The sequence below is a fragment of the Mizuhopecten yessoensis genome, unplaced genomic scaffold (assembly GCF_002113885.1).
Source record: "Mizuhopecten yessoensis strain PY_sf001 unplaced genomic scaffold, ASM211388v2 scaffold4401, whole genome shotgun sequence".
Lineage (NCBI taxonomy): Eukaryota > Metazoa > Mollusca > Bivalvia > Pectinida > Pectinidae > Mizuhopecten > Mizuhopecten yessoensis.
In genome coordinates, this window is record NW_018405528.1 from 14866 (window position 1) to 27710 (window position 12845).

General features: G+C 32.1%; 1 protein-coding gene across 2 annotated transcripts; it reads right to left on the bottom strand.

Moving 5' to 3' along the window:
• Positions 1-2791: 2791 nt before the first annotated feature.
• LOC110448948 lies at positions 2792-12538 on the bottom strand. 2 transcript variants are annotated; one of them, XM_021495470.1, is made up of 4 exons: positions 12515-12538; positions 5151-5377; positions 4586-4645; positions 2792-4338 (listed from the first exon to the last, which is right to left on the bottom strand). In XM_021495470.1, exons 2-4 carry the CDS (start codon positions 5311-5313, stop codon positions 4094-4096), a joined length of 468 nt encoding a protein of 155 aa, XP_021351145.1. In that variant the 5' UTR covers positions 5314-5377; positions 12515-12538; the 3' UTR covers positions 2792-4093. The 2 variants fall into 2 exon arrangements, with proteins under 2 accessions (XP_021351145.1, XP_021351144.1); XM_021495469.1 differs by lacking the exon at positions 12515-12538 and adding an exon at positions 10937-11057.
• Positions 12539-12845: the final 307 nt, after the last annotated feature.

Below are 12845 nucleotides of genomic sequence, written 5' to 3' on the forward strand. Positions count from 1 at the left end.
GAGATACACAATACAATGTATCAAACTAGGACTACAGACTATACGACTATTGGCCCTGATGAGATACACAATACAATGTCTCAAACTAGGACTACAGACTATACAACTATTGGCCCTGATGAGATACACAATACAATGTATCAAACTAGGACTACAGACTATACAACTATTGGCCCTGATGAGATACACAATACAATGTATCAAACTAGGACTACAGACTATACAACTATTGGCCCTGATGAGATACACAATACAATGTATCAAACTAGGACTACAGACTATACAACTATTGGCCCTGATGAGATACACAATACAATGTATCAAACTAGGACTACAGACTATACAACTATTGGCCCTGATGAGATACACAATACAATGTATCAAACTAGGACTACAGACTATACAACTATTGGCCCTGATGAGATACACAATACAATGTATCAAACTAGGACTACAGACTATACAACTATTGGCCCTGATGAGATACACAATACAATGTATCAAACTAGGACTACAGACTATACAACTATTGGCCCTGATGAGATACACAATACAATGTATCAAACTAGGACTACAGACTATACAACTATTGGCCCTGATGAGATACACAATACAATGTATCAAACTAGGACTACAGACTATACAACTATTGGCCCTGATGAGATACACAATACAATGTATCAAACTAGGACTACAGACTATACAACTATTGGCCCTGATGAGATACACAATACAATGTATCAAACTAGGACTACAGACTATACAACTATTGGCCCTGATGAGATACACAATACAATGTATCAAACTAGGACTACAGACTATACAACTATTGGCCCTGATGAGATACACAATACAATGTATCAAACTAGGACTACAGACTATACAACTATTGGCCCTGATGAGATACACAATACAATGTATCAAACTAGGACTACAGACTATACAACTATTGGCCCTGATGAGATACACAATACAATGTATCAAACTAGGACTACAGACTATACAACTATTGGCCCTGATGAGATACACAATACAATGTATCAAACTAGGACTACAGACTATACAACTATTGGCCCTGATGAGATACACAATACAATGTATCAAACTAGGACTACAGACTATACAACTATTGGCCCTGATGAGATACACAATACAATGTATCAAACTAGGACTACAGACTATACAACTATTGGCCCTGATGAGATACACAATACAATGTATCAAACTAGGACTACAGACTATACAACTATTGGCCCTGATGAGATACACAATACAATGTATCAAACTAGGACTACAGACTATACAACTATTGGCCCTGATGAGATACACAATACAATGTATCAAACTAGGACTACAGACTATACAACTATTGGCCCTGATGAGATACACAATACAATGTATCAAACTAGGACTACAGACTATACAACTATTGGCCCTGATGAGATACACAATACAATGTATCAAACTAGGACTACAGACTATACAACTATTGGCCCTGATGAGATACACAATACAATGTATCAAACTAGGACTACAGACTATACAACTATTGGCCCTGATGAGATACACAATACAATGTATCAAACTAGGACTACAGACTATACAACTATTGGCCCTGATGAGATACACAATACAATGTATCAAACTAGGACTACAGACTATACAACTATTGGCCCTGATGAGATACACAATACAATGTATCAAACTAGGACTACAGACTATACAACTATTGGCCCTGATGAGATACACAATACAATGTATCAAACTAGGACTACAGACTATACAACTATTGGCCCTGATGAGATACACAATACAATGTATCAAACTAGGACTACAGACTATACAACTATTGGCCCTGATGAGATACACAATACAATGTATCAAACTAGGACTACAGACTATACAACTATTGGCCCTGATGAGATACACAATACAATGTATCAAACTAGGACTACAGACTATACAACTATTGGCCCTGATGAGATACACAATACAATGTCTCAAACTAGGACTACAGACTATACAACTATTGGCCCTGATGAGATACACAATACAATGTATCAATCTAGGACCTGCAGACTATACGACTATTGGCCCTGATGAGATACACAATACAATGTCTCAAACTAGGACTACATACTATACAACTATTGGCCCTGATGAGGTACACAATACAATGTCTCAAACTAGGACTACATACTATACAACTATTGGCCCTGATGGGATACACAATACAATGTCTCAAACTAGGACTACAGACTATACGACTATTGGTCCTTATGAGATACACAATACAATGTATCAAACTAGGACCTACAGATTATACGACTATTGGCCCTGATGAGATACACAATACAATGTCTCAAACTAGGACTATAGACTATACGACTATTGGCCCTGATGAGATACACAATACAATGTCTCAAAGTAGGACCTACAGACTATACGACTATAGATTCCATGTGACGTAATGTTAATGAGCATTACACTGTGTGTGAAGTGTTTAAAAATACCAAGTTTTATTTGAAATCACTCTTACTTTACATCTATTTTGTAAAAAAAGTCTAATGTGGTATGTGTGGTTGGAAATAATTTAAATTAATATAAACAAGAAGGGACTTGCCTGTTTCGTGCCACTGGTTTTAACTGTAGGGTTTATGTGGATACGGACATTTAATATCTCACAAAACTTCACAACACAGAGATTGTTTTCAAACCCGTATCAAGGTCCTTAGTTTAAGATGGTTGCCTGCATGAACAAAATTCAAAGCTTCATGTATTGTAACATTTATTGACTGACTAAACTCTGTAAAAACTTGAACATATTTGACATTTCAACCGTTTACCCGGCCCTCTGCCTGACCAAGTTGTCTCACAACCACCAGGAAACATACAAGGAAAACACGTGCATATGCATTATTTTACCAGTGTGGATGAATTCATAAAGGTTCAAGAAAAATACCATGTGTTCTAGTTCAAATATATATATAATTTTTAAAGTTATAATACCGGATTGTTGTTGAGTTTGTGTTCCGAATGGAACAATTATACTATATTGGTATACCGCACATTCGGATCACCTCTCTATTTTGTGTTCAGCTGTCGACACATTTGTTTCCGGTACACTCAGCTTTTCAACTCAACTGCTAATTAACTAGTTTAATACTGCATGTTATTGAAGGTCTATAAAAAGGGTACTTAAGTATCATTCTTTTTTAAAATATTTTGATTGTTCGTGGACATTCGTTTTTAAGATTAAATTTTGAAAAACATGAGGAAGACATTGCACATGTGTGGTACGGTCCTGGTCAATTCGACTGCACTCTGTGCTGAAAACGTGCCGCTATAATCCTGTTCATCAACGATATAACGTCCTTACTCATCTAGGTATACTGACCCGTCAGTCTATTTTCTTTTCAACTTCCACCTATTTTGTGGCGTCGTGGCCAATTGAAGAACGACTCTCTGCCCTCCGTCGTGCTCGACACGGCTTTCTATATTATTTGTTCACGTTGCGCTTTGGTAGTATATAACACAAATTCTGATGAAACTTGTCCAGGAAATGTTTGTTATAATGAGTAGGTCATCATGATAATGAAAACATCGCAAAATGTAACAGATGTTTTATATTTTATGTAAAAAAGATAACGTAACATTTCGATCAACAATAATTGTGTACATTTTACCGTTTCGTAACGATACTTTTTATCTTAATATATTATTATTTTGATTTCTTTTTTAAGTGCTGCTCTCTTCATCAGACTCCTTCCTACGGCACTGGTCATCGTGTTCCGAGCCGGGACGTTTATACGGGACTGGTCCTGAATTAGATGAATAGTCTCCTTCCGATCTTGAACGCATCAGTACGCGTGGTTTATTATATTTTCACGTTGCGCTTTGGTAGTATATAACACAAATTCTGATGACACTTCTCCAGGAAATGTTTGTTATAATGAGTAGATGATCATGATAATGAAAACATCGTGAAATGTCACAGATATTTTATATGTTATGGGAAAAACGTTTTGTAACATTACTATCAACAATAATTGTGTAAATGTTACCGTTTCGAAACGATATATTTTTTTTCTTTTTAACTACTGGTCTCTTCATCAGACTCCTTCCTTCTGCACCGATCATCGTGTTCCGAGCCGGAACGTCTGTACGGGACTGGTCCTGAATTAGATAGGTTGTCTCTTTCAGATCTTGAACGCATTAATACTGGTGGTGTCTGAATGTCCTCGAGCTCAGAAGAATTTTCAACTTTCGGTCTTGGACATATTTCAGGTATTACTTGAAGATTGTCAATGGCAAGCGAAATTGAAGTCACTGACGTAGCTGTAAACAAGTTGAATATTAATATTCGAAACAAACTGTAATTTAAAAAAAACTGTATTCGTTAATCTTCTTTAAATTGTTAATCATAATTATATGGAAACCATATTTACGAGATATTTACAAAGGCCTGTCAAAATATGACTCAATGATTAAAGTTTGATATAAGGGAACAATGCCATGACATAGATGTATCTTAAGTGTTTCTAGAAAATAAAAATACTTTTACATTTGAGCGATAAATACTTACGATTGATAACTGCAGAATCCACTGACTCTGTGTAGCCACTATCTGCCCTTGACCTTGTACCTACACACAGAATTGGTAGCATGTAGTGTTAGAAAGAAGTAAAGTATCAATTATGGTAATGATATGTTTATCGCAACTAGCACTGTTTACCGTTAAAGATATATTCTAAAGGAAATCTCCATTTCGTACGTTTCATATACATATACTCTAATAACGAAGTTGCCTTATGTTACTTATCATGAAGGTATCTGTGTAGTGACGAAAACACAACACACGTATCGACCTATGTAAGTAGATACAATGCCGTCTTTATCAAATTATCCAACCTAATGAATATCCGTTTTTTTTTGTCACAGTATGTGTGTTCAAAACACGGTTAATGCTTGACTTCCTGGCGTTTTCTGTGGTGTTCTGGTGTATTTTGTCTTGTGTAATGGTGTGTCTGCTTTTCATTTTGTTTCTTCCGACACGCGTCGTCATACATCTTCGAAATGTTGATAATATAATAAACCTTAACCAGCAAACACAGTAACGATTTAGTTAGGGGGTGAAGCAATGTACTTACGGCCTTTAATATTTCGTAATGGCTCGTCATTTGTGCTTGCAGGAATCTGTCCCAGTAAGGGTTCAAGTAAAGTTTTCGCATTGGTTAAACTGTGTTCAGCTTTTTCTAAAAGCGATAATATGTTCCTCAACTGTTCCCCAACAGAAACATTTTCACTTGCCATCGTCTTACTCCTTAACCCTTTTGGCTGTTGCGAGTTGTTATCAGGTGGAAACGAGCAGCTTTACCTAAAAACATACATTGGATGACGTCAGCAGAAAATACGTGTTTCAGACATTTTGAGGTTTAGTAAGGTTTTAATTGAGGCCAGTGAAGTTTGAGCTGTATGAGTTAACCTTATAAACTATAATGGATGTTTAAGAATTGTTTTTCAGTTTTTGACGTTAATTAAAGTGTAGAATACAGTAGGTGTTTGTTTTGACGTTTATTGAAGTGTAACATACATTAGGTGATTAATGAAGTGTAACATACATCAAAATAAACACCTAATGCATGTTACACTTCAACAAACATCAAAATTAACACCGAATGTATGTTACACTTCATTAATCACCTAATGTATGTAACACTTCAATAAAAGTCAAAATAAACACCTACTGTATGTTACACTTTAATAAACATCGACAAAAACGCCTAATGTATGTTACATTTCAATAAATGTCAAAATAGCAACCTAATGTATGTTACAGTTCAATAATCACCTAATGAATGTTACACTTCAATAATCACCTAATGTACGTTACACTTTAATAAACATCGACAAAAACGCCTAATGTATGTTACATTTCAATAAATGTCAAAATAGCAACCTAATGTATGTTACACTTGAATAAACATCAAAATAAACTCCTAATGTATGTTACACCTCAACAAACGTCAAAATTAACACCTAATGGATGTTACACTTCAACAAACGTCCAAATAAACACCTAATGTTTGTTACACTTCAACAAACATCAAAATTAACACCTAATGGATGTTACACTTCAACAAACGCCAAAATAAACACCTAATGTTTGTTACACTTCAATAAAAATCAAAATAAACACCTACTGTATGTTACTCTTCAACAAACATCAAAATAAACAGCTACTGTATGTTACACTTTAATAAACATCAAAATAATCACCTACTGTATGTTACACTTCAATCAACGTCAAAATAAACACATAATGTATGTTACACTTTAATAAACATCGACAAAAACGCCTAATGTATGTTACACTTGAATAAACATCAAAATAATCACCTACTGTATGTTACTCTTCAACAAACATCAAAATAAAAACCAAATGTATGTTACACTTCGACAAACAACAAAACAAACACCTAATGTATGCTACACTTCAATAAACGTCAAAATAATCAGCTAATGTATGTTACACTTGAATAAACATCAAAATAAACAGCTACTGTATGTTACACTTTAATAAACATCGACAAAAACGCCTAATGTATGTTACATTTCAATAAATGTCAAAATAGCAACCTAATGTATGTTACAGTTCAATAATCACCTAATGTACGTTACACTTTAATAAACATCAAAATAATCACCTACTGTATGTTACTCTTCAACAAACATCAAAATTAACACCGAATGTATGTTACACTTCAATCAACGTCAAAATAAACACCTAAGGTATGTTACACTTCAACAAACAGTAGGTGTTTATTTTGACGTTGATTGAAGTGTAACATACATCAGGTGTTTATTTTGATGTTTGTTGAAGTAGAATTGTTTTTCAGTTTTTGACGTTAATTAAAGTGTAGAATACAGTAGGTGTTTGATTTGACGTTTATTGAAGTGTAACATTCATTAGGTGATTATTGAAGTGTAACATTCATTAGGTGATTATTGAAGTGTAACATTCATTAGGTGATTATTGAAGTGTAACATTCATTAGGTGATTATTGAACTGTAACATACATTAGGTGTTAATTTTGATCTTTGTTGAAGTGTAACATTCATTAGGTGTTTATTTTGACGTTTCTTGAAGTGTAACATACATCAAAATAAACACCTACTGTTTGTTGAAGTGTAACATTCATTAGGTGATTATTGAACTGTAACATACATTAGGTTGCTATTTTGACATTTATTAAAGTGCAACATACATTAGGTGTCTATTTTGATGTTTGTTGAAGTAGAATTGTTTTTCAGTTTTTGACGGTAATTAAAGTGTAGAATACAGTAGGTGTTTGTTTTCACGTTTATTGAAGTGTAGCATACATTAGGTGTTTGTTTTGACGTGTATTGAAGTGTATGATACATTAGGTGTTTGTTTTGACGTGTATTGAAGTGTATGATACATTAGGTGTTTGTTTTGACGGTTATTGAAGTGTAACATTCATTAGGTGTTAATTTTGACGTTTGTTGAAGTGTAACATACATTAGGTGTTTATTTTGTTGTTTGTTGAAGTGTAACATACATTAGGTGTTAATTTTGATGTTTGTTGAAGTGTAACATACAGTAGGTGTTTATTTTGATGTTTGTTGAAGTGTAACATACATTAGGTGTTTATTTTGACGTTTATTAAAGTGTAACATACAGTAGGTGATTATTTTGATGTTTATTAAAGTGTAACATACATTAGGTGGCTATTCTGATGTTTATTGAAGTGCAACATACATTAGGTGTTTATTTTGACGTTTATTGAAGTGTAACATACATTAGGTGATAATTTTGATGTTTATTGAAGTGCAACATACATTAGGTGTTTATTTTGATGTTTGTTAAAGTGTAACATACATTAGGTGATTATTTTGACTTTTATTGAAGTGTTACATACATTAGGTGATTATTTTGATGTTTATTGAAGTGCAACATACATTAGGTGTTTATTTTGATGTTTATTGAAGTGCAACATACATTAGGTGTTTATTTTGTTGTTTGTTGAAGTGTAACATACATTCGGTGTTAATTTTGATGTTTGTTGAAGTGTAACATACCTTAGGTGTTTATTTTGACGTTTATTAAAGTGTAACATACATTAGGTGTTTATTTTGTTTTTTGTTGAAGTGTAACATACATTAGGTGTTTAGTTTGACGTTTGTTGAAGTGTAACATACATTAGGTATTAATTTTGACGTTTATTAAAGTGTAACATACATTAGGTGTTTATTTTGACGTTGATTGAAGTGTAACATACATTAGGTGGCTATTATATCACATACATTAGGTGGCTATTTTGACATTTATTGAAATGTAACATACATTAGGTGTTTATTTTGACTTTTATTAAAGTGTAACATACATTAGGTGGCTATTCTGATGTTTATTGAAGTGTAACATACATTAGGTGATAATTTTGATGTTTATTGAAGTGCAACATACATTAGGTGTTTATTTTGACGTTTATTAAAGTGTAACGTACATTAGGTGATTATTTTGATGTTTGTTGAAGTGTAACATTCATTAGGTGTTTATTTTGACGTTTGTTGAGGTGTAACATACATTAGGTGTTTATTTTGTTGTTTGTTGAAGTGTAACATACATTAGGTGATTATTTTGACTTTTATTGAAGTGTTACATACATTAGGTGATTATTTTGATGTTTATTGAAGTGCAACATACATTAGGTGTTTATTTTGTTGTTTGTTGAAGTGTAACATACATTAGGTGTTTAGTTTGACGTTTGTTGAAGTGTAACATACATTAGGTATTAATTTTGACGTTTATTAAAGTGTAACATACAGTAGGTGATTATTTTGATGTTTATTAAAGTGTAACATACATTAGGTGTTTATTTTGACGTTTGTTGAGGTGTAACATACATTAGGTGTTTATTTTGTTTTTTGTTGAAGTGTAACATACATTAGGTGTTTATTTTGACGTTTATTGAAGTGCAACATACATTAGGTGTTTATTTTGACGTTGATTGAAGTGTAACATACATTAGGTGGCTATTATATCACATACATTAGGTGGCTATTTTGACATTTATTGAAATGTAACATACATTAGGTGTTTATTTTGACGTTTATTGAAGTGCAACATACATTAGGTGTTTATTTTGACGTTGATTGAAGTGTAACATACATTAGGTGGCTATTATATCACATACATTAGGTGGCTATTTTGACATTTATTGAAATGTAACATACATTAGGTGTTTATTTTGATGTTTGTTGAAGTGTAACATTCATTAGGTGTTAATTTTGATGTTTGTTGAAGAGTAACATACAGTAGGTGTTTATTTTGATGTTTGTTGAAGTGTAACATACCTTAGGTGTTTATTTTGACGTTTATTAAAGTGTAACGTACATTAGGTGATTATTTTGATGTTTGTTGAAGTGTAACATACATTAGGTGTTTAGTTTGACGTTTGTTGAAGTGTAACATACATTAGGTGTTTAGTTTGACGTTTGTTGAAGTGTAACATACATTAGGTATTAATTTTGACGTTTATTAAAGTGTAACATACAGTAGGTGATTATTTTGATGTTTATTAAAGTGTAACATACATTAGGTGTTTATTTTGACTTTTATTGAAGTGTAACATACATTAGGTGTTTATTTTGTTTTTTGTTGAAGTGTAACATACATTAGGTGTTTAGTTTGACGTTTGTTGAAGTGTAACATACATTAGGTGTTTATTTTGTTGTTTGTTGAAGTGTAACATTCATTAGGTGTTTATTTTGACGTTTGTTGAGGTGTAACATACATTAGGTGTTTATTTTGTTGTTTGTTGAAGTGTAACATACATTCGGTGTTAATTTTGATGTTTGTTGAAGTGTAACATACAGTAGCTGTTTATTTTGATGTTTGTTGAAGTGTAACATACCTTAGGTGTTTATTTTGACGTTTATTAAAGTGTAACATACATTAGGTGTTTATTTTGTTTTTTGTTGAAGTGTAACATACATTAGGTGTTTATTTTGACGTTTATTGAAGTGCAACATACATTAGGTGTTTATTTTGACGTTTATTGAAGTGTAACATACATTAGGTGTTTGTTTTGATGTTTATTGAAGTGTAACATACATTAGGTGGCTATTATATCACTTTGAGATAACTCTTATATAATGTTTTAAATGAAAAAAAAAAATAAGAAAAAAAATCTTAGTAAATCATCTAAATGACCTGCTATTAGTTGTTTTGAGGTTTCAAAAAATAAAAAGAATCACAATAGATATGTAGCATGATCTATGCTTTATACTTTCAAAATTATCATGGCAAGTGCTTTTAATCGCTTTATATTTATGTTTGGTGTACAAGAGAGAGACACTTGGTTAATTTAGATTAGACAGGGATACATTTAAACCAGTTGGTGCCATATTAAATCTACTTCAACAATACAATGACTTGATCCAACGAACTACCGAAATAAAGACAGAAAAACTCCACCCTTAAAATTTTAATGATCATCATATTTTCGATGAAGAATGTCCCGTAGAACCTTTTTGCACTTTGGACTTATTATACAAATAATCAAAGAATAGAATATGAATTAAGAAAGAAAATACTAGCATAATTTTTCAGATACTTTGAAAAAGAAATATTTGTCAGAAAATCTGTTTGTATAGACTTTTCGGTATACATAAGGCGTGATACCTGCAAGATTACACAAAAAGCAAATTCGTTGACTAAGATATACAATCAAAACAGTAAAAAGAGCAATCACTCATCCTACCAAAAAAGGTATAAAAGTAAATTCAAAATGGAAGAAAAATATAATTATCTTTACTTTTGCATAAACAAAAAACGTATCTAGACACTTGACCGATCCATCTATCCATCCATCCAACCATCCATCCATCCATCCATATTTGAAAAACTTACCACTGATATCCGAATTAGCTGAACCTTGTTGACGGCTATTTGGAGCAATTTGTTTGGCGCTTGCTTCTACATCGAAATACGTCAAGATAAGTTGTTTCCCTCAATAGAGATTAATCCAAAATATTCCCTTGATAAATTTCCTTACCTTAAAATACCTTTGCATAGTGTATTGGGTTTTTCTTATGAAATAGTTTGTTTATTTTCTTCCTTTATCGTGGTGATAAACTTGAAACCTTAAACGTAACTTCCTTGTCTAAAAGTTTGAAAGAAAGAAACGTCGGCTTATTATACATTTTGAAGAAGATTAAGATTGGTAAGATTCATTTGTAGCCGAATGTTTTGATTGGTTCCTTATTGATAGAGAACTAATCACTGTTTGCAGACACTCAGGATCTACAAAGTTTGTACTACTTACTTGAATCCCGTAATATCACATTGAAATTTACATTGCGTGATTAATAAACTTATCCTACACCTATAAGGTAAACAGGAAGCGTCTCTATTTCACATCTATTTCTATTTGTCAGCAAAGCTGCTAAATATTCACTTAATTTTACTTTGACATATTAAGGGATGCAAACATTTTGTGTTATAATTTGATTGGTTAGAGTATTACGTTTTCAGATATTACTACCTAGATCAGGAACAAACGAACCAAACATGAAAAATGATGATTAGATATGCTATCAAAACCTATCGCGGAAAAGTATTGGGACAATGTATTGGTTTATCCAAACTTTTATTTCTGACTTTCTACAATATTGTAATGCGGGATAAAATAAAGAATAATTTTGAAATATATATTAAAACCAATTATTAAAACCTAAAGCTATGCCACTCCAATTTTTTAAAGACGTTATTTGTCTGTGAACAGTCAAGGTTTTTGTGAGTGTTAAAGTACCATTTTCGTATACTTAACAGTAACGCTAGTGTATTAACACCCTTATATAGAATGATGGTATACGATCATTATAGCTTTACAAAACAGATGTCACTCAGTAACAATTAATGTGTTTATTTCTTTTGTCTTCAAAAAATCTTTTAATGAAGCATACACATCATTAAGATATTAGTAGTAAGTGTGATAAATCGTATAAAAAATGTCAAATGTCCTTTATCTTAACACAGAAATATACATTATAATTAGCCCTGGTGCATTTAATTTCATAGATTTGTAATCAAACGTAGTTTTAATGGTGTTTTGAAAAGGCTCTATTGTAAACTAAGGTATTGCTGCAATACATTCTAAATGCTGGCCTACAACTCTATATTTAAGGTTGGTTATATTTTCTTTACGCCATCGTCCACACTGGTTCTTGAAAACGCGTTTGAATACCGAGAACTCGAACTTGGCATTTTAAATAATTAAAGTTGAAAAGATATTATGTCATCGTTTGTTAAATCGACATTGGAATGTGAAATCGTTTTCCAATTTTTCAAGATTTGAACAGTGCAAATAAAACTTTTTATGTTTGAAATAACTTATAGCACATATCATAATATAATCAATCGAAATCATAACTTATCAGACATGCATAAATGTGTTATATTAAACAGACAGACACAAATTCTACTTACCTGTTGAAAGGGCCGCTGTTTGCTATTGAATAAGGTCAAGGAAGAAATGTACTATTTTTCTTCCCGTATTTTAATAAATAATTACCTTTCGAGAAATCCTTGTAATACTTAAATGCAGTCGTGTTTCATTGATTTTTTTATTCAGAGGTGAATATATGTTCTTATCTAATAATACACATGAAGTCACGATGATTCATATCAGCACAATACCAGAACTTCTCTAATATCTTCCTCCTTCTAAAAGCTGCACAATATGAATATGAACAACAAGATAAACTTTAACTTATTAAAATAGGATTTTCTTAAATACTCTGTAACATATAGATATGCA